The sequence below is a fragment of the Podarcis liolepis genome, assembly GCF_965112155.1.
Source record: "Podarcis liolepis genome assembly, chromosome: 5".
NCBI lineage: Eukaryota > Metazoa > Chordata > Lepidosauria > Squamata > Lacertidae > Podarcis > Podarcis liolepis.
Genome location: NC_139556.1, coordinates 28,728,301 through 28,750,282, shown reverse-complemented (window position 1 = coordinate 28,750,282; position 21,982 = coordinate 28,728,301). Strand labels below are relative to the sequence as shown.

At 42.4% G+C, this 21,982-nt stretch overlaps 1 protein-coding gene and 1 long non-coding RNA gene across 2 annotated transcripts in view; one reads left to right on the top strand and one right to left on the bottom strand.

The window, feature by feature from the left end:
- The window catches only part of LOC310706682, a 66,809-nt gene extending 45,246 nt beyond the window's left edge, over positions 1-21,563 (top strand). Inside the window, exons 2-3 of the long non-coding RNA XR_014526059.1 lie at positions 6,928-6,986; positions 20,503-21,563. This is a non-coding gene — a long non-coding RNA (uncharacterized lncRNA). The remainder of the gene's footprint in view (positions 1-6,927; positions 6,987-20,502) is intronic.
- BICC1 (BicC family RNA binding protein 1) overlaps positions 12,666-21,982 on the bottom strand; it is a 108,796-nt gene continuing 99,479 nt past the window's right edge. The window contains exons 18-21 of the mRNA XM_083502421.1: positions 20,479-20,635; positions 19,688-19,848; positions 16,319-16,418; positions 12,666-16,096 (exon numbers count right to left, since the gene is read on the bottom strand). Of these exons, the coding sequence (XP_083358547.1) occupies positions 15,966-16,096; positions 16,319-16,418; positions 19,688-19,848; positions 20,479-20,635 (549 nt within the window). The 3' untranslated portion in view covers positions 12,666-15,965. The remainder of the gene's footprint in view (positions 16,097-16,318; positions 16,419-19,687; positions 19,849-20,478; positions 20,636-21,982) is intronic.

Here is a 21,982-nt window from a genome sequence, read left to right as displayed (position 1 = left end):
GGTTCTTATATACCAAATATTGGAAAAATGACTAATGGAGGAATGTGAAAATAAGCTGCACATGTAGCATTCTGGGCAATACATTGTGTTAGAACTAAAGCACAAATGTAATCAGTTCAATGAAAGCTGCCAGTTGCTTGTTATCTACTGGAACAAGGATGTGCATTGATGTAGATGTTGCAGCTAACTATCTCTTTAGAGGACTTGCTAGAAGAGATGTATATATTAAATACATTATTCATACCTATGTGTTAAACATTGATAAGCCCTAAGTATTTCACAGCACGGAGTAATGGCTTCAGATGTTTCTCGTTTCCCTGCAGTGCATTAAAACAAGCCAAAATACCTTTGAGACGAAACAAGCGTGGGAAGGGAACTAGTAAAGATTTGAAGGCAGATGTGCCAGCATCCAGTTGTGAAACACTTTTGAACAATGTTTGGAGGGTAATTAAATTCCCCAGTAAAATGCTGAGTGCAGGTTGGTGGGGTTTTTTTGTTTGATATGTGTCCATCCCCAAATTCCTGGTTTATTTCTTTTGGGCATGCTTCTTTATTAATTGGATCTTTCACAGTTTGAATGAAATAATCAGGTCAGGAAGACAGAAGCTTTTATCAACCACATTCCAAGGGTTTGAAATGTCCTAGGCTTAACAAGCTGTGATCTGCAGCTATACATATATTAAGAGGGAAAGCTCTTTGAAACACATCTTACTACATGAAAACATGAGAGGGGTCAATTTCCAGATAATGTTGGCATATATTATTAGTCCTGCTCAACTTGCGGCTAGCCCAAGCTTTACACAGTCCACCAACCATGGACCTAGTCCCACAAGGGGCTTGATAAACATTTTGCTGACTGCCAATGGCTATAAAAATAGATGGATGGTTCTGCCAACCAGAATACATGGATAATCAGCTGTGTTTAGCTTGATGCGTGACATGGTAGAGAATCTTCCAGACCCATCCATTGCCTGAACAGCAGAACTAGCTGCCTGGATCTTTCATAAGGAAAGGAAAGGAAAACATAGACCTACAATCAGCCAGATGAGTTCTGAATTTTTCACCACCTGCATTTGAGGTTCTGCCCCGCTGGCTTCGTTGCTCTCAGTTTCTAATTAAATTAAGGTGTTGAGTGAGCCACCGCTTATCACTATAGTACCTGACATGTCAAATCTTTACAGAACAATCTCTACACATGTTTAAAGGTAAAGGTACCCCTGCCCGTATGGGCCAGTCGTGTCCGACTCTAGGGTTGCATGCTCATCTCGCTCTAGAGGCCGTGAGCCGGCGCCATCCGAAGACACTTCCGGGTCACGTGGCCAGCGTGATGAAGCTGCAGCTGGTGAGCCAGCACCAGCACAGCACACGGAAACGCCGTTTACCTTCCCGCTATAAAGTGGTCCCTATTTATCTACTTGCACTTAAGTGCTTTCGAACTGCTAGGTGGGCAGGAGCTGGGCCCGAACGACAGGAGCTCACCCCGCCGCGGGGATTCGAACCGCCGACCATACGATCGGCAAGTCCTAGGCACTGAGGTTTTACCCACAGTGCCACCCGCGTCCCCTACACATGTTTACCCAGAAGTAAACTCTACTACGTTCAACGGGGTTCACTCTGTAATAAGTGTGTTTAAGATAGCAGTGTTCAGGGCAGCATCTGTGCACGAGGGACAGCAAAAAGGCAGGGGCATGAAAAGTCCTTACTGTCTGCACCCAATAATAGAATACCTATCCACTGCAGACTCAGAAGTCTTGGACCTGGGCATTGTTTGGAAGCATTCAGCTGCTGATTTTCCCATTGGGAGTCAGGATTCAGTTGACTGAAACTGGAAGAAAAACCGCTATCATGCTTTGCTGACGTTGGCTGTGTATGCACCGTACAATTAAAGCACAACTCCCAAAGAATCCTGGGAGCTGTTAAGGGTGCTGGGAATGTAGCTGTAGGGGCAAAGTTCTCAGGATTACCGTTCCCAAGATTCTTTGAGGAAAATCATGTGCTTTCCAAGAATGGTGTGTTGCTTTTGTTATCTCTTCCAAGCCTTTGGAATTGGGGAATGCTATAAATTGAAATAAATTTCTGTGCTTTTGCATATCATCCATTAATCTTACAAAGGTTACACAGGAGAACTTTCTGGCGCATCCTGCCCCTACTATTATAATTGCACTCTGGCATCTGAAGACCTCAATGAATCATCTGGGATGTTTATAAGTACTGTAACTCTGCAAGGATATTTCAATTTAGAGAGGTCTGTGGTGGAGGAGGATTTTCAAACATGAGCCCTAAGACAAAATCTGTTTCCGCTCCTGAGAAAGCAATGCATGTTGTTGTTTATACTGTGAACAGGCCTATCAATGTGAGTAGGCAAACTGATGAATAGCTGGGAACTTTTAACACGAGAACCTTAATGTTGTATAATGGTTGGGGATGTTTCCTAATGGTCTCGAACCTCTTTTTCTATAGTATTAAAAGGATGCAAAGAGAGGGTTGTAATTTAAACATTTGCTTCGGGCATGAAAATGACTGAAGCCTTCCCTGTATCCCACGGAGAGCTTCTTATTAGAAGTAGTGGTGAGGAGAACTGCCTCTGATAAGCTCTAAAAACTGTGGAAAATAGCTTGACTTAGCTTATCCTGTGTCCTGAACACATTATTTTCTGAAAAAAAACTAACATCAAATATTTAATTTGATGTCCTTTTACAAGCTGCCCTTGAATAGTTGACTATACCTATCCAGAACATACAATATAGTTAATACCTATTTATATTAAATCACATGTGGCTTATACATTCCAAATAGCTGAATGAATGGATTAAGCATTTCAAGTTTTACTGAGAGCTTGTAGTACACATGTGGTGGAGGAAAAGGAAAAGGATAGATATGTAAATACAAGCCCTGTGATTGGTGCCCCAATGGAAACCACACTCTAGGTTGCTATAGATCATACTAGCATGTACAAAACCAGTCAATGCACCTTCAGTCATGGTTTCTCTGCAGTGAGAATGGAGTCACACATTTCCCAAAATAACATTTAGCAGATTGTTCTGTTTTCAATAACTGGAGTGGCAACAATTTGACAGAGAAACTTCTGGAACTTTGTCAGTGGAGGAAAACTGCAAAATTTGTTTACAGTCCTGCTTTTTTGAAGGAATGACTTCTCAAAGCTTTAACTCAAGTCTTAGCTGAAATGAACAACAGGATCAGCAACGAACCAGCAGGAACAAGCAGCCCTCGCCAGTGGTCTGGACTTGTTCTGACCATAGCAGCTACCTGCCTACTTTGGGAGCAAAGCTGGGTTCCGGAGCACTTCCAACCTTTGAACTGGCTTGAACTTCCAACAAGAGTGCTTCCCTATCATAACAAGGTGTGTGTTTAATCTCAAGATCAGCATCAGTGCTGACAAAAGGCACCTGGCTTGTCTAGATTGAGTCTTAGCTTGCTAGAGTCAAGTGAAGCAGAGTGGCAGCGTTGGCAACTGTTCTCTGTGGAAATATTTTGTCTGCTTTTAGGCACTTGCCTGCTTCCAATGAGTTTTGGATGCAAAGATGGGAAACTCCCAGCACCTGTTGGAATTCCACCTTTTAAAGATACAGGGGCTCTGTCTATCTTTGCATCTGTAAATCCCAGTTAAAGGATTTAAAATAGCAGTTCTTAGGGATAGAGAATCAATACCAGCAGCCCCCACCCACTAGTTAGCACTGCAGCTGGAGTGACAGAGCCTTGTAAACTTACTGTGCGGCACATTTTCAAACACTGACGAAATTCATCTGGTTCATGATTTTTCTGAAGATTCCAGTTGCATTACTCTGACAAGAATGTCCTCTTGGGGATCAGTGAGAGATTCTTTAAAACACAGCACAGGGTTTGCTGTCCCAAGATATGACTCAGATACAGAAATGTTATGTTAATAACCTGATGAAAACAGCAGATTTTGAGACATTGTGCTTCAACTATTTGCACTCTCGTTATTTAAACATACAATGAGCAACCTCTGATCTGAGAACATTAGACATTCTCTATTGATTTAATTCATTGATTTAAAAGCTTTTCTAAACTGTTTAATATTTAAAAACCTCACAAGTTCTTGGCACGTAAAAAATACAACAGAAAAACAATAAAAAAGTGCCATAATAGAGCCAATGTTAAAAATAGCTAAGCAGTATTGTAAAATTAAAGTAACCCCCCCAAAACATTTACATGACATTAGTTCCTTAGATCTGACCAATATGATCAGCAGACTCACATGACACAGCTCTTACTGGATTGTACTACTTTAGACAGCAAATGAGGGACTGAACTCTACATAAAAGAAACCCTGTACATATAGAAAATTAGATCTCCCTGGGCTAAAACCTTTCTCCCTAATATGCTAGGTGGAAAGATTTATATGAGGGGAGGACTTTCAAACATATTAGATCCCCCACCTGAAGATATCTGTACCTACTGAATTTATATATATTACAAACCTACAAAAATTTAGACATTATTGGTGCCGGATTAACGGGGTTCAGCATCTAAGATTCAAGAACTGAAAGCATTCGACAAAACTAGCAATATTATAGAAATGTTTCACTCTCTTAGAAAGAGGGCACAGAAACAGTGATAAACTCAAGACAAACACATATCCTCATGACTTCAGCATGTATCACCCCCATATGGAACTCTGCCAATTTACACCAAAGATTGCCTGAGATTGCAATCCTATGCACAGCTACTTTGGAGCAAATCACATCTAAGGTAAACTTGCAACAGTACGTCTGACTGCTTGTTATTTTGTCCAACTGGTGGATATGCTCCTCCTCCTCTGATCTTGGGTACATCTCCTTTACCCCGTCAATGCTTATTTAGCATGCACTGTGCTAACTGGCCAGTCATCAAAGGCAGTGCTGCACACCAGCTACCATGGCATTTCTGTGTCCTCCTTGCTGGCCAGCACTTCCATCTGCTACCACAGCAGGGAAGTGGAAGAACCCTGGCTTAGTCTCGCATCACCTTCTGCGGAGACACTCTGCCATCTGCTGTCGCCTGCAAAACCACACTAGCAATCTCCGTGTTAAACATCTGCAATTGTTTTAAAGTAACGAAGTATTTGCTGTCACATTGGCTCACAGTTATAATGGGGCCGGAGAAACTGAGCAACTTGGAGAGGAGGCCAAAAAGGCTTTCCATATCGGCTGTAAAAGTTTATTTATAGATCTGAAAGGAATTTGCTTCCCAGATATTCTCTGAATACCCAAACGTTTAGCAAATATTTGATACCTGTATTTGAAATCCAATTAGGTTTGATTCCAGTGGGTCCCTTCCCCCCTCCATCTTTGATATTCTGCAGTATTTGATAGCTGGCTATTTTGGTTCAGCTCAGAATAGATTTGGATAATACGAGTTACAGTGGTACCTCGGGTTAAGTACTTAATTCGTTCTGGAGGTCCGTTCTTAACCTGAAACTGTTATTAACCTGAAGCACCACTTTAGCCAATGGGGCCTCCTGCTGCTGCTGCACCGCTGCCACATGATTTCTTTTCTCATCCTGAAGCAAAGTTCTTAACCCAAGGTACTATTTCTGGATTAGAGTCTGTAACCTGAAGCGTATGTAACCTGAAGCGTATGTAACCCGAGGTACCAATGTACTTTCTCACATATACAGAAAGAAAAACCACTCATTTCCCAAGCCATCTTTAGGACTGCAATGGGGCCTGAACACCTCTCCCAACTTCCCACAATTCTTGAAACTCCTCCTCTTTCCCCAAATGTTTCCTTATAGTAGCATTGTTCTTTGGAATGCTAAAACCACAATATCTTAAGCCCCATGGGACTCTGGGAAATGGAAGTCCCCAGGGTACCCAAGTACTTAGAATTGTGATAGCATTCAAATACAGTGGTACCTCGGGTTACATACGCTTCAGGTTACAGACTCTGCTAACCCAGAAATAGTACCTCGGGTTAAGAAGTTTGCTTCAGGATGAGAACAGAAATCATGCTCCGGCGGTGAGGCGGCAGCAGGAGGCCCCATTAGCTAAAGTGGTGCCTCAGGTTAAGAACAGTTTCAGGTTAAGAACAGACCTCCGGAACAAATTAAGTACTTAACCCAAGGTAACACTGTACTGTGAATCATAAAGCATACTGATAGCTCATGAAATGCTGTATTTGCTGGTCAGACATCTTGCTGACTCCAGTTCTACATTCCGAAGCCTATTGGACTAGCTAGCCATTAACACTTACTTCAGCACTGGTGGTGAAGTGGAATTCCCCACATCTGAGGCAGCAGATCAGCTGAGGACAGGACCTGCGGCAACAGAGGGAACAGGTGCCTCTGAAGAAACAGCTTGGGCTGCTGCTTGAGGCAGTCACCTCACTTTCTCCAAATGCCACCTTCAATCCACTCAGCAGGATTGCTCAGCCATAAAACTAATTCACAAAAATTCAAATATTCATTCTGGAGGAGACCACCAGTGGATACAAGCTTAGAAGAAGCTTGATGCTCCCACATCTTTCCTGGGTGGGTGTTCTGAATTTGCTGGCGTCTTAGGCCTGCACATATCATACCATGTATATTTGCCGCTTGTGCTCTACTTGCAGATGTGTGAAATAATTTCAGAGTTTGTGCGCTCTCTCTTTCTCTCACTCACACACACACACACACACACACACACACACACAGTAATATTAAGAGTGTGGCGTTACCAGAGGAAAAATGGTGCTGGAAAGGCTGCTCTGAACTGTTCACCTCTTGGTAAAAAGGGAGTAAAACAGGAGTGAAAACCAGAGACAAGCGAGTCAAAGTTTCAGAGAGGTGTGCATGTAGCTCCAGCAGCCAAAAACCCTAACGGCACTACATGTGTCCTTTGCACTCCGCAAAAGTTACTAGCTTCGAGTTGTTCACACGCAGAACAGGCCCCGTCCTGCTAAGCACTCCTTTTGTATTGCTTGCAGATTTGGAAACCTTCCATGTTTGTCACTTTAAATGAAGACCAGGCAGCGCTCTTATTTGTGTAAGTATAAAAGTCCACAAGACTATGTGTGGTTCCAAAAGCTGTTCTGGGCCTTTAACATTCAAAAGGTTGGAGACAGGATATGATGAAGAAATGATTAAACAAAAACTGGGCAATCTGCAGCCAATTTCCACAAAGGAGAACCATGATTCAACAGTTGCATCAAGGATCCTGGCTTTTATGTGTACCAGATGCACAGAGGCTCTTCCCAGTGTGCAGTTATTGCTGCTCGGAAGGAATCCTGTGCCAAAGGAACTTGACCCTTTCTGTCACCTGGGTGACTTAGGGGCTTCCGGCACTCACTAGGACAAAAGTCTGAGAGGCACCCTAAGCTGTGAGGAAAGCGTTTCGGGAAGAGAAGAGATTCTTAAACTGCAAGATTATAAATAATCTACACCATTTGCCTCCCTTTCTGTCCGAATTTTACCCTTTCCACCTTTAGCTTCCTCTGGATAGTTTATTCAGCTGATGGTTTTGCTACAGCAGAGACAAAAGAGCAGAGGCAGCTCTTGGAAAGAGCGGATTTTAAATAATTTCAAAAAAAGTAAACAAAAATTATTCTATCTATCCCCCAAAAGGCCTGATAGACGCTAAGGAAAGCTGGGGTGCTATTACACACTTAACAACTGGAAACTACTCCCCTCCTCTCATATAAACAATATCTTAGAAGCCCCATACAGAAAACCAACTCTCCCAGGATTCATCTCATCAGCCTGGGGTTGGCTCAGTGGTGCTACTAGGACCAGCTAGTGCAGGTCCAGGCACCCATGCAGGCCAGGGCACCACAGCTGAGGGGGTCTTTATTTTTCTTAAAGTGCAGCAAAAGCATCCTGCTTTCCCCAGTAGCAAAGCTCTCGGGTGAGTCTTTAGGCTCAGCACTGTTTCTTGGGACTCCTATGCAACTATACTACATTGCAGAGTGTATGTGGGCTTCCACAGCTGGCTGTCAGGGACCCTGCTGAAGAGGGCTGCACAGATGAGGAATGGTGGGAGCCTCCCCCTGCTCCTGATCATGATCCTGAATCTTCCCAGGAGCAGTGGGACTGGATAGACTTGGAACAGTGGTTTGCAGAGGGACATACTTCAGAAGGCAAAAGTTGGGAAGAACTGGGTGGCGAACAGCTAGGAGAAAAATGAACCGGGAGAGAGAGAGTTAGCAAACTCCGATTCACTGGAAACCATCCAGCCGATCAGTCCAAGGTCATGGAGATTAGATAAGGTAGCTGAACAGAAGGAACAGTGGTTGCGAGACGAGGGAGTGACTTGGGGGGAAAGTGGGTGTAAACCTTAATTGGGAGCACCTTTACTCCGAGAATGGACTCTTTGTTTTTTCACTGTGATCATTAAAATCTCTTCAAATGGTAAGAAACTATTTTTGGCCAAAGGGAGGGAGGAAGCTGCTTCCCCAACGTCGGACACTGGCTTACAAATAAAAGTCTAGCCAGGCACACATCTGCAACAGTACAAAGCTATTGGCATGCTGGCTGCTGCTCTGTTGGCACTTCTTGAGATGTTGTGGAGTCCACATGGGCGCCCCAGGAAGTGATGCTGAACAGGAAGATGACATGAGAACGCCATACTTGCTGGACATTTTAACTACACAGCATTGAAAGAAAAAGGCTCCTTCAGGCACTTTGCACAGCTAAGGAGAGCAGCCCCCTTGGTCCTTTGCAAGGAAGAAGAGGAGCTACCAAGAGTGGCGGGGTTTGGCACAGCAGGCACCTGATCTGGAATTGCTTGACCACCCATATTTGTTATTTGTTTGACATTTTAAATCCCACTTCCCACTCTTCTTCCAAGGAGCTCAAGGCAGGACGCATGGCTCCCGTGCCCCTACTGTTTCTGCACAATCACCCTGTGACAAAGGCCACCCAGATGAAGGGGAAATGCAACACACAAACAAATGCAAGAATATGGCAGAATGGAAGTGGGAGTGCATGTTCATGAGAGTAGGCTGCACTTCCAAGGATGAGCCCCAGCTCCTATTTTCCAGGGAGACAGGAAAGTCACAACACACAATGGAAAGTGATGTCGTCGCTGAAAACCAAGAGCCTGGTATAAAACGTCTTCTACACTTCAAGGACAGACCCCAGCTCAAACTCAGCACCTGTGTTTGAGAACAGGAAGGATGTAAAAGAAAACACGATGTGATCTGGTGAGCTCGAAGCCAGAGACAATGAACCCAATGGAATGAAAGTTTGTATGAATATTTAGGACAATGTACATCATTTCATGTTAAACCTCAGCTTGAAACTCTGTACCCGTTATCCAAAGGGCAAGGAGCAAATGAGGCCTCTGAAGCTCTTTACTAGTACAAAACAGTTTCATTCGATTATTTTCCGTCTTTTCCATCTGCGAGTTTCTTGGAGGTTGCAACAGCCCTTGGCGCACACTGAGCAATTTCCATCACAATTTATTCAAGCTTTGCCTAAATATCGCCTGGGACCGTTTAACATCTCTGCCAAGTCAGTGTTTTCAGGCCCCAGTCATGAGAAAGAGGACTGCTAACACAGGCAACTCCACAGAGTAACGCTAAAAAGCTCCACATCTTATGTTGTGAAATTGTTTCAGTTCCTGAAACCAAAAGCATGTTTGAAATATATGCAGTTTGACCATGAGGTATTCGGGAAATAACATTTCTAGAAATTATTCACATTGGGTGTAGCCTTTCCCAGGGCTCTTGGAAAGAGTTACTTGGAAGTTTCAGCAAGGGATGGTATTTTGAAACATAGAATTGTGCTCTGAAGATCTACTGAATTCCTTCCCATTATTTAAAAGCATGATCTTACACTGCAATATATCTCTCGTCTCCCTCACACACCCCTACTTGAAAATGGGCATGTGATTGGTGTGGTGGTACCCAAACATAAAGCAGAATTGTGTCCGGAATGTATTGTTCCAAATTTCATTCTAAAACGTCAGAGTTATCGCATCCAAGAAACTGCCCTTCTTCCAAATTGAAGCCAACAATTAAACCAAGGGCCTCAGTTTATTTTGACAAAAAGCTTTAAGAAGCTGCAATTTCATTACCGTTCCTTGAGGATGCTGGATAAAGCAATGTCGTTGTTTGTGAATGATCCCGAAATGTGTAGATGGATTTGAACGGTCTCAGATCTTTCTTGTTATGGATGTATGGTAAAAATGACATTAAACATGGAATTCAAGGAGGAGAAACCAGCTACCCCAGTTTAGAAAAGAAGCCATTGTGAGCCGGTCCCAGACCAAAGCTCAGTCTCTGTTCACAATGGCTGGCTCCAGTGCCAGCCCTCCTTGCCTTTCCCCCCTGTTGCCAGTCCTGTGTTTTCTCAAAGTCTCCCCCCGGTGAACAGAGACAAAATGACAGAGCTGGCTCATGTGATGGCCTTTGTCAGCTGCCTCAGCCTCATCAGTAAGACCTCCTTCTACCTGGATGCTTCTGAGAACATTTAAGACCTCCTGGCATTTTTCTGTTTCCATGATGTAACTTTGATAAGCATATACAAAGCACAACAGCCTGACAGTGATTTATGTGTTTTTGTTTACCTTTTACTTTGTGTTTTGAACTCTTGGTAAGCACATAAAATTTCCTTGCCTCCAAGAGCTTCCCATTAACTTCATTTAGGGTGTGTGTGTATAGTGGGGAGACATTCAAAGCCTTGCTATTAAGGCAGAGATGGGGAACGTGGTCCCCCCAGACATTGCTGGGCTACAACTCCCAATGGCTGGGAATGCTGGGAGTTAGTTTCTCACCCCTGTATTAAGCTTTGCAGTAAAGATTCTAATGGAAGCCCCATCGCTGTGGGATGCAAGAATGGATTCAGGGTGAGGCTTTTTGAAGAGTTCCTTCCAAGCCTTCAAAACCTTCACTTCTTCACAAAAAGAGCAATGATTCCACAATATCTATTTCACTACTCTTGCTTTTAGCATAATATCACTTCTGAAGTGTTCTGCCATCCCTTGCTACAGCTGTAATTTATTTCTAGTCTATTCCCAATTTGGACCTCCTTGTTCTTCTATACTCACCCTATGAGGCCCGTTCTTCATTATATTTTCTTCCAATGAAGTTCCTTTTTTTAGTTTTCATGTCGCCTGCAGCACTTTTGGGGCAACTACCACTGATAACTTTTTAAGAGCTTCACTGCACCTTGGCAATTCCCCTTTATCTATGCATTTTGCTCTCCACAGAACATTATCTGTTAACTGCTGAAATCCACCATCGTGATGTGAGTTCCCTTTGTTCCTGTACTGACAAGTTCCTTCCTTTTCAGAGAGCAAGTGCTACTGACATTCACAATTCTATGCTGTTCTGAAACTACCTCAGAAAAAGCAGCTTGAGAAGTCAACGAAAATGAAGACAGGTTCATTCACAAACCTATGTGCACCTGCTTATTCTTCACTGCAGGTTTTACGTCCCTTTTTAATCCAGCTTTTGAGGATTTTAAATTTATTTCTATAAATCTTTTCTGGTTAGTACTCTGATTTACAAGATGGTCAGGAACAGTTGGCAAATTGGTTACAGTTCCACCAAGCAGGATGCAAGGACACCCCTTTCAACTTATTTCCAGAGTTTGCTTTGATGTTTGAACATACAGTATGCACTTGTTAGGATTCTCAAAGCCTAAAACATTATGCAGAAAGCTCCAGGCAGTTCAGCTTAAAAAATAGCTGCACAAAACCATCCTTGCCAAGGGAGAGAAAGCTAATCAGCAAGACGGCCAAGAATATCCAAAGCAGATTATCTCACATGCAACATTGGAAAACACTGGTGTTTCATAAAAATGCATCAATGCAAATGTGCACAAATCAGGACAGCCTAATTTCTCAAGAGAGCCAAAACATTTCTCTAGCAATAATTCCTAAGCAAGAGACCACAGAGTGAGCTCCATAAGACAATGGAAACAGTGCGTGTTAAGAAGACTCTGTGCATAGTGCAGGCTTGAAGTCTCCAAGTAGGAAGACAGAAGCATCAGCTCTAAGCTGAGATAGTTGATGGTTACAGAACGTATTAGCTTCACTGGATCCAGTATTTTCTTTATAATGCAGTACTTCTCAAAGGCTGATTCATTTGCAGTGCTGTGGGAGCCTCTTCCTCTTAATGCAGCCGTAGCCTGTTCCGGAAATGTACGTGTGAAGACACCATATGGGTAAAATCAATGACGTGACTTAAAAGACAGACAGTATGGGGTGAAACCATGCAAATCAGCCTGGCCAATGTGGTTCTACCAGAGCACAACAAGAGGAAATGGTTTCCATACCACTGTGGTAAAATGAAAACTGACCCTTAAGAGAGATATATATGCAGTCAGAAGGAGACTGTCTTATAATGCTTTTACTGCAAGTTGAAGCTCTTGCCATCCCATGACTGCAGAAGGGGGGCTGGGCTGGAAGACACAAGGAGAGGATCCATCACAACTACAGAAAGCCACAAGGACAAATGTGGAGAACTCTATGTGTAACTACGGTTCCCAATGCATTTTTTTTAGGGGAAATGTTTATGCTCCATAATAAAAAGCTGCTTGAGATAAGCATGGGCAGGTTTGCCCATGTTTTTCTCTGGCTAAAACAGCCTCAAAGTCTCTAGCCCTTTTTCTTGTGGAAATAACAAGAAAAACAATGCAAGTGCTTAAAAAATAATAATCCATTGCTCAGCAAGAAACAAGTAGCTTCAAATCACTGGGTACACATAAACCTCCATTTTAATTTGATTAAAAACAATATTTTTATTCAATAACTCTAAACATCAAACATAATGTTACAAACAGACTTGGCTGTTTCGCATCATATCAAAAGCAACCGTAGACCCACTCCTCAGCATAAAATCTCTGGTTATGGGCCTTAGTAGTGGATATTAAACTTGAATGCTTCCCCATTTCAAAGGTTGCCTACTGAAAGTTAGCCCACTGGGTCTGAGACTGGTTTGAACTCTGCTCCCATGGCAACGGAATAATTGACAGGTGGGGACAGGGTGCATTTGGACCATGTAATCCCCCGAACAGCACTCTGAAGCACTGTGTTCTCAGTGTGTACCACACACAGTTTCTGAACATAAGAGATTGCACCCGTAAGGGCCATTAGCTCATGGACAATCTGCATTTGCAACCTTTTCCCCGCAAACTGTAAAGAAAAAGAAGGATGAGGTGACTATTACATGATGTGCCCCTTCACTTCAGAAGCACGATCAGCATTCTTTAGTAACTGTGCCTGTTGACAATACTCAGTTTAGGTTAGTCCTCACAGGGCCTAGCACTATTGAGAAGATAACAAGCATGTATCTGCTCTGACTTTGGGAGCAACCATTCCATGTTAAGAGAACACGAAATCACCTCTGGAATAAATCTGTGTAAAAGACGACAGACTACATTTCATAGGCAGTGTAACAAGGGGGTTATATAAATTTATTCTTTCATGTAACATTTGATTAGTTTGGAAAATTCCCATTTTTGAACGTTTAATTCCATCTTTCATTTATTTATTCTTTTAAAAAAATTCACTAAAAAGGACCCCTTCCCTCCCAAAATACAATCTGTATCTGCTCTATATTTACAGATAACTGGTCGCTATAAAGGCACAAAATTTAAAACTAACGTTTCAATATCTTTTTGTGCATAATACAATATTGACAATACTGAACATTGCATTGCCATATATCCCTTTTGTGGAATCAAAAGGAGTGAGAAAGTTGTTCTTCCAGTGTGGAATTTGTGTGTGTTGTGGGTGTGAGTGTGTAGCCCTATCGTTCTTATATCTGGGAAAATCTTCACTTCAGCATAGACCACAGCAGCTTAATTGCATCTTCCAGGTATAATACTGTCATAACACACATGGCATTTAAGTACAAACTGGAAAAAATATGCACAGATCTGTGGGGGGACAAATGCCTAATAAGGCGAGTGGTGGGAGGGTGCAATGGCAGCCAAAAGAGACTGGCAGATAGGTGCTCATCCTAGTCTGAATTAACTCTGGCACAGATTAAACCAAGTTAGTTTTAAATTTTGGTAAAATCATTTCCATGGACAAGCCAAATTCCTGAACTACTAAGTGCTTAATTCTACACATGAGGAGACTCATACCAAAGGGCATATTCATGATTAAGAAGATAGTTTCTTTTAAGTATCAGGATCTCTATATTACAGTGTGAACAGAAGTATGTGTTAAGTTTTGAGGCAGGACTAGCTGATTTCCAGGATAATACATAAGGCAACACACAGAAAAAGGCAACTACAGTTGAACATGCACTAATCTGGCCCGTGCTTTTTCAAACACTGGAGAAAGATCAGCAGCTATCTGAGTTGCAGTGAGAGGCTGATTAGCTATATAGCCATCACTGGAGATGGTTAGAATGAATGCCGGTGGGTAGCAGATTACAACTGCATTATCTACCATTAAAAGTTTCCTTTATGTGTGTTTTTCTTCGCCGTAGAAAACCATTATCCACAGAAAGTGTCAAAACTATTTCTCACCCCTGTTTTGCATATATAAAAAAAACAGCTACGGTAATTGGTTAAATCTAATGCCTTCGTTAAGAGTGGTTTGCAACCACCTTAAAGGGTTTGTACAATGTACATAAATAAGAAATTACAGTACAAGTAAGTTCACAATTTTTTCTATGGGAATGTTTTTCTTATTTCGATAAATTCATGTTTGGAAACATTGTATTGCATCGCCGAGAGGCACTTCATCCTATCCTTCACTTCATAAATTTATACCTAGTCATTTGCAAAAAGACAGAAATAGTATAACCAGATTTCTTGACCTTTCACAGTATAAGAACACGACTGTTAGCTCTATCCATGCGCAACACAGACTCTTTCTGGTGACAGTCAGTATGGATTTTTGGAAATAGCTCATCTCCAAACTCCATAGCTGACAATCACAAACTTAAATCAACCAATAAAACAGATGTCATTGCAGCTATTTGATTTATGTTGATCTATTGCTGAATGAAGAGTCAATGTAAGCAAGATTCTTGAAATAAATGCAACAGTGCTGTCTTGTCAAATGAAATTAATGCTCTCCTTAAACGAACAATTGCCCAGAGTTCTGGCATGATGAACTGCCTTCCATCCTCTATCAAAAACTTTAGGAGATCCGTTTAATTTCTTATGCACTGTAAAGTGTACAGATTCTAAAAAAATAAGACGTTTCCTATAAATAAAGTGTCCTTTAGTGGCAGTATATACTAAAATAGTCCTTTGCTTTGAGACGACCATTAAAATCAGTTTTAGCATTACAGGCAGCAGCTAAATAGGGATAACTGATGGCAATAAGGTTCATTTTGGTCTTTCATTGCATCTTTTACAGTGCACAAGCTTAACTGTAAGGTTTCTTCGAATGCCTCCCAAAAGCGAAAAGAAGGTTGAGTCCAACGCTAAGAGACCTGATTGTTGACGACTTCTCTACAGTTGTTTACAGGGGGGGAAATAACCAAAATTTGATTTGCTAGTATGATTTATGGCAAAAGAATTTCATCTAATGTGGGAACATACCTGGCAAATGTTGATAAGTGCCAATACAATATTTTTTCCCCATGGAAATTGAAGAGGAAAACAATAAAATTTCCACAGGACAAGCAATCAGAACACGTAAAGTGCAGAAAGACCTCAATTAATCATTAAGCAGTACCAGAAATACCTTCTTGATAAAAACCACATGCTATGCCCCTCTGGCATCCCAGCCCTTCACTCTCCATTCAAATAAGTAAAAAAAAAAAATTTCAGTGCATACAATATAGTTATTATAAGTAATAAAATACTAAACAAAGAACCCTATATTATCATTATTGCAAATTCTGTCCAATCTACATGAGTAAAACATAATCCACATTTGGTGTTCAGAAAGAGACAAGTGTTCTCTTCCTTTTTTTGGCACAGGTATTTGTGCAGAAGGCTTTGGTCCTTGGTACCTAAATTCCCAAAGTGCAGGGGGTTGTGTGCAGTGATGGCTGTCCACAGGATTGCCATGTCCATTTGTGCAGTCAACTGTGAGAGCCTCGACTTACTGCTACCAGCGGCCGCTCACACTAGCAATGTCCGAGTGAAACTGACGCGGCAGTCTTCCACTAGCGCCGCCTTCCAGGAACGAGGCACGGACATTGGAGGGGTCAAACAGTTTTCTTCGGTTTTTATTCAGTTCTGCGCATAGGAGGGGAGGGGGCAGGGAAGAAAAGAAAGGGAAAAAAAGCAGCTAAATAGGGATTAATTAAAAAAAAGGTTTTTATGGTAAACAAATGCAAATTAAATCCGTGCACATCAAGGAGGGTGAGATGTATTCTTGAGAGGTGACAACTCAAGCAAGCAAGGAAGACAGGAAAAACAAAGGGCTCTCATATGCACAAACAGTGCATTTTTGTTTACCTGAAATTGCAAGCAGCATTTTCCTTCGTGCACCAAAAGTAGTAATTCCGAGCTCTTTCAGATCCTGATCCGTGAGAGTGAGGAACGTCTGAAGATCAATCTGGAGAAAATACAAAATGTATACCCTAGTAATTCAAGATACAGAAGTCTCACAGTAAAGATTCAAAATGCATACTAAAGGGACTGGTATAGATAACTTCCCTGAAGAACTTTATTTTTATCATCTAAAGAGAAAACTGAGGAAGAACAGCATAGGGTAATCCTATGCTATGCCTACTCAGAAGTTAACCCCATCAAGTGCAATAGCACTCACTCCTAGGTAATTACACATATATAATGAAAGTATGATTTACAACCATGAAGAAGAAAAGATTATAGAAATGCCACATTGCCACAGTTTTTCTTCATAGAGAAGCAGGTGTAAAAGGTGCTTTAATATGTACCCATAGTGCCTAAACACTGTTTGTGTGCTATAACCACTATGCAAGTGGATCAGTTTCTGTTTACATCTAGTGCAGGGAAGCAAACATGGTGCACTTCAGATGTTGTGGACCACAACTCCCGTCATTCCTGATCATTGACCATATTGGCTATGGCCGATAGGAGTGGTGGTGCAAAACATCTGGAAGGAACCACAATGGCTACCCTCTGTTCTAGCATCATGGGAGCAACCACAGAGGAGATGGGAACAGTATTATTAGAAGTGTGTGTAGGTCAAGACCTCAATGATGAAAAATGGGCTAAGAGATGAATGACCTCAACACCCTTTCTACCCTATCCGTACATTCCAAGATTGAGAAAATAAACCAACAAGCTGGGCAAGGAAACACTCTGTCTCAGTTCAAGCCTACCTGCTGATCAGCCATGGTTCTGCTGGACTGGATGGATTTGTCCATCCAATTTCATAGGGTCCTTACAGAAATTTCCTTTAATGCAATGCTAAATCTTTAAGATGGCAATGTATCTGTGCCTGATTTCTGTAACTAAATAATGCACTGTCTGTTTTACAGGAGTTTCCATGCAAGCTTTAAATGAACTCTTGCTCAATTCTAGTTTGTTAATGAGGGTGTGAAATCTCCGCTTACCCAAATTCTGTCTTACATGCATTACAAATGCCTGTCCCAGAAAAACAAAACAAAACAATGGCCTGGTTCACACAGCACAGTAAGTCAGTGTACAGCTTACAGTGTCCATGTGAACATGCTGGCTCCTGGAGAGGAACAGGTATCCTCTTTGCTTCTCGATGGGCTTCTTTGATTACTGCAGCTCAGCAGCTTAGCTTAGTGTGTTGCCTGGGATCAGTTAAGACTTCTCCTCTTTAACCAGGATTTGTAAAGCAAGCTTTGTCCTGTGGTTGCAGGTAGTAATTAAGAATGCAAATCCCTAACTATGAGCCCAGTTTCCAAAATGCCAGGTTAGCTGCTGTGCTGCACCAAGCTAAAAAGTCTGGGAGGAGGAAAGCAGCCACAATCTCCATCTTGGGAGCTAACACATCGGTGCTAAGAAATTATCTGACAGTGTTATGTGCTGCTGAATTGTTCATGTAAATAACGACGGGGTGAAAAGCAAGTTTCCAAGGGCATTCACATATCCAGCATCCTGAACACACATACGTGTGTATTCTCTGAGACATGTGAATTTCAGAATTTTCAGATGGTAAGCCATCAGATCTATACCACCAGATGGCATACCTCTTTGCAAGAGTCTACTACAAAAATAAGAAAGAAGGCCAGTAGCAATATTGAGTAGATGAGGGCAGGCTGGTAGACAGATGGCACAATTATATTCTAGTTTAACAAGCCAGGAGAGGCTCAAGATTTGGATGCTCACATGCAGTCCTCGGCTCCTGCTTCACTTATTTTGTGTGAGTGGGGAAGCAAGCCAGAAATACACAGTTAACCATAGTTTATTATGTGCAAACTGAGAACTGTGGTTAATGGATTCCAAACAAGCCAGAATCATATGTCAAGTTTAAGTCATGGTTTCATATCCAGGCTTCTATGGAAGCCACTGACCACAGTTTCTCAGTTTGCATGTATCAGGAAGCTATGGTTAACTGCAGTTTCCTAGTTTGTTCCCCTGCTTTCATGAAGGGAGTGGAGGGGCAAAGCATGAGCAAAGCAGCTCACAAATATCCTGGTTTTAGTAAGGCAGAATTTGATATATGAGTGTGGCCAATGTACCTGAGCTGAAGATGGCCCACTCTTTTTGTAATTCAGTATGTCAAAAGACAATCCCCACAGGATTAGGTACTGCCACTCCAGGGTACAGTTGATAACATCATAGTTTCTGAGTACAATTTGAAGTGTTGGTGCTGACCTTTAAAGCCCTAAACACCCTCAGCCCTGTATATCTGAAGGAGCGTCTCCACCCCCATTGTTCAACCTGGACACTGAGATCAAGCACCGAGGGCCTTCTGGTGGTTCCCTTACTGTGAGAAGTGAAGCTACCAGGAACCAGGCAGAGGGGTTTTCTCGGTAGTGGCAGCCACCCTGTGGAACACCCTCCCATCAGATGTCAAGGAGATAAGTAACTATATAACGTTTAGAAGACATCTGAAGGTAGGCCAGTATAGGGTTTGATGTTTTATTATGTTATTATATATGTGCTGGAAGCCACCCAGAGTGGCTGGGACAACCCAGTCAGATGGGTGGGACACAAATAATTCGTCATCATCATCAATATATCCTGTCTTTCCTTTCAAAGGAGACCAGTGGCTTTGCCGAGTTTTTGGGTAAGCCATGCCACAAAATACCAGATTTGTGTCCAGGCAATCAAAGTTTTGCTCCAATGAAAGCTGAATTCTGTGCCTTGTTCAAACTATGCACAGGGATAAAAGCCTACATTTTTCAATAACCATCACTGATAGTCAGCATGGTCAGTGTTCCAGGATCACGAGACCAACATGCTAGCTACCCATGTATCATGTTATCATGTTAGCTACCCATGCTTTAGTATGTTGAGCTGGGAAGCAGGCAGCACTATGCTGCAGAAGAGGCAAAGGCCTGATGACAACAGGCAGGGCCAGAGGCTCTCCTGTTTCTTATGTAGATGTGTCACAAGCCACTGACGCACGGTGTCACTCATGAAGCACTCATACAGCAAGTTGGATGCCAGTGCACTACAGAGCATGCGTCCACATATGCTTGCAAACACTGGAAACCAGAGTTGCTTCTCTCAGCACAGTGCTTTGAAAACACTTGAGGTTTGAAGCTAGCTATTCCTACATTCAAGGAATGAATATGTGGTCTTCGCAGAATAGTAAATGAAAGCGCAGCAGATGGTAGCAATTGAGCGATTTAGTTTGGAAAGTAATCAAAACACTCTAGCAGGAACAACAACAAAAAAATGCCTTTTCCAGACACTGACCTCTTGTTGCTGGAATATGTCTGTGTATTTGCCCAAACCCAGTTTGCTGAACAGCTCAGGCAGGTCAGATCCCTTAAATAGGCTGTTCAAGTTACAGCCATTGCTTCCTGTCAGCGAGGAGATGCAGTCCATGTAATTGCTGCTGCTGAGATAATGTTCAGCTGGAAGTTCAGAGAGGAAGTACCTTTGAGTTTCCAAACAGTTTGCATTTCACTTTTAAAAGATATCCCACTGAACTACTTAAACTGTGCATAAGCCGCTGTGACAGGTAGACTTTAAACCCCAGCCCACCCATAGGCAAATGATCAAGCTGTAATATTTTCAATGAAGTGCTACGAAAGAAAGCCAAAGATTGAAACTACATGTGGGGCTGCTCCTGAATAGGGCAGCCTTGCATTAACCCCCCCCCCTTGATTTGTGTGCTTCAACTTACACAGCATCCTAAATGCTGGCACTGAGCATTTGCTCATGATAGCAGCAGCAGCCAATCAATGATGTGGTGTTGGAAATATGGCAACACTCAATAGGGTGACATCAGGCCATGAAGTTGATTCACACATTCAAAGGAGAGCCCCATGATTCAGGGCAGCCTTTTTCAGCAACCTGTCCCCACCGCCACACACCCAGGTTCTAACTCTGCCCTAGGATTTTAACACTTGCAACTAACAGGCTGAACTAAATAACCAACTTTGCTTCCGCTAGACTCAGGACAAAATTTTAGCCAAGCCACTGATAGTGCATGACAGAAGTCATGCTCAAGTTAAATAAAAAACAAAGCAGAAATTCATTACTTGATTTGTTTTGCTTCCTTTTAGGGCTGCCAATGGAAGAAACAAAGTCGCCAGGGGCTGCTGGGCCAATGCCATTGTGATCTCTCCAGTTATCAGAGTCGCTACCACTTCCTAGATGTTCCCGGCTGTTGGATCGCGAGAGAGACATTGATGAACCCTGCAAGAAAGATAAGAAGGAATAAGCATAACTTGAAAACTGGGAAAAGGCTCTTTATAAACCTTAAATAACGGTCACCCTGAAATGACTTTTTTCTTTTCTTTTACAGGAGAGCACCCCTGTAGGGGAGCCACCCTAGGAAGGTGAGCAAGTGGAATAAGCCGAGATAAAGAGAGGAGGAGGAGAAAAAAGAGAGAATGGAGCACACCCTTTCTTGTTTAATCCAATTTCTCACTAGAGGAACAGGATGATTCCACATCAAGGAGAAGTGTAAACTATCAACCTCTGAAAGGTGATAGATGAGCATTTCTTGACATGAAAGAACACCCAGGCCTGAAGGGGTGCAGTTCAGCAAGGACTGCACTAGGATATATTGCTGAGTACTTACTTTGGGCTCTGGGGTCTTATTAAATACAAAAAAGCTTGCAACCAACAGGATTCTGTACTCACCGGCATATATGGAGGACACACTACCTTACTCAGCTCAGGACCTCAATACCTTAAGGACCATCTCTCCACATACAAACTGACCTGGACCCTGTGTGCTTGTTATCTGAGGCCCTTTCTCTATGTCCCGCCTCCCTCAGAGCTTTGGAGGGTGAACACACAAGAACGGGTCTTTTTTGTGGTGGCTCCCCATCTGTGGAATGCTCTTCCCAGAGAGGCTTGCCTGGCACCTTCATTACATGTCTTTAGGTGCCAGGTGAAAACATCCCTCTTTACTTGGGCCTTCAGCCATGGTTGGTTAAATGTGTGGGTGGGTGCAGGTCCTAGGGGCTGTTGCTATGATTATTTTATTATCATGCTGCGTGTTATGTTTTTGTTATTATGCTGCATAAATTACTATGCTGCCCTGGGATCTTTGGATAAAGGGTGGTATATAAATCGAATAAATAAAAAAAGCTACAATAGTTATGCAATAAGCCAAGGTTGTGCCGCCTAGTCATTCATTTTGGCAGTAGCTAATTACTGAAGCACATATCAATCACCAACATGGTTCTAATATGTTTGGCACCCTTTTCAACTCTATCCTCCCTTTTTATTGGGCTTGCTCCCATTTTTTGTAAGAGACATCTCAATAACTTTGGTTTTAGGGAAAGAAACTCATGATCCGTATCACAAGTAAACCTGTGAAGCTCTTTTTAAAAAAGAAAATGGCACCATCCTAATGCAACAGTGCCGCCACAGAGTCAGTCTTTAACTATGACCTGGAATGCTCCTCACCACACTGAGATTGTCATGTGATCCACTGGAGACTTTGTGACCACGCCCACACATTCCCAGAGTTCACTGATTAACTCCTGGATTAATCATTTTATAATCAATGATGTAAGGTACCGTGACAGA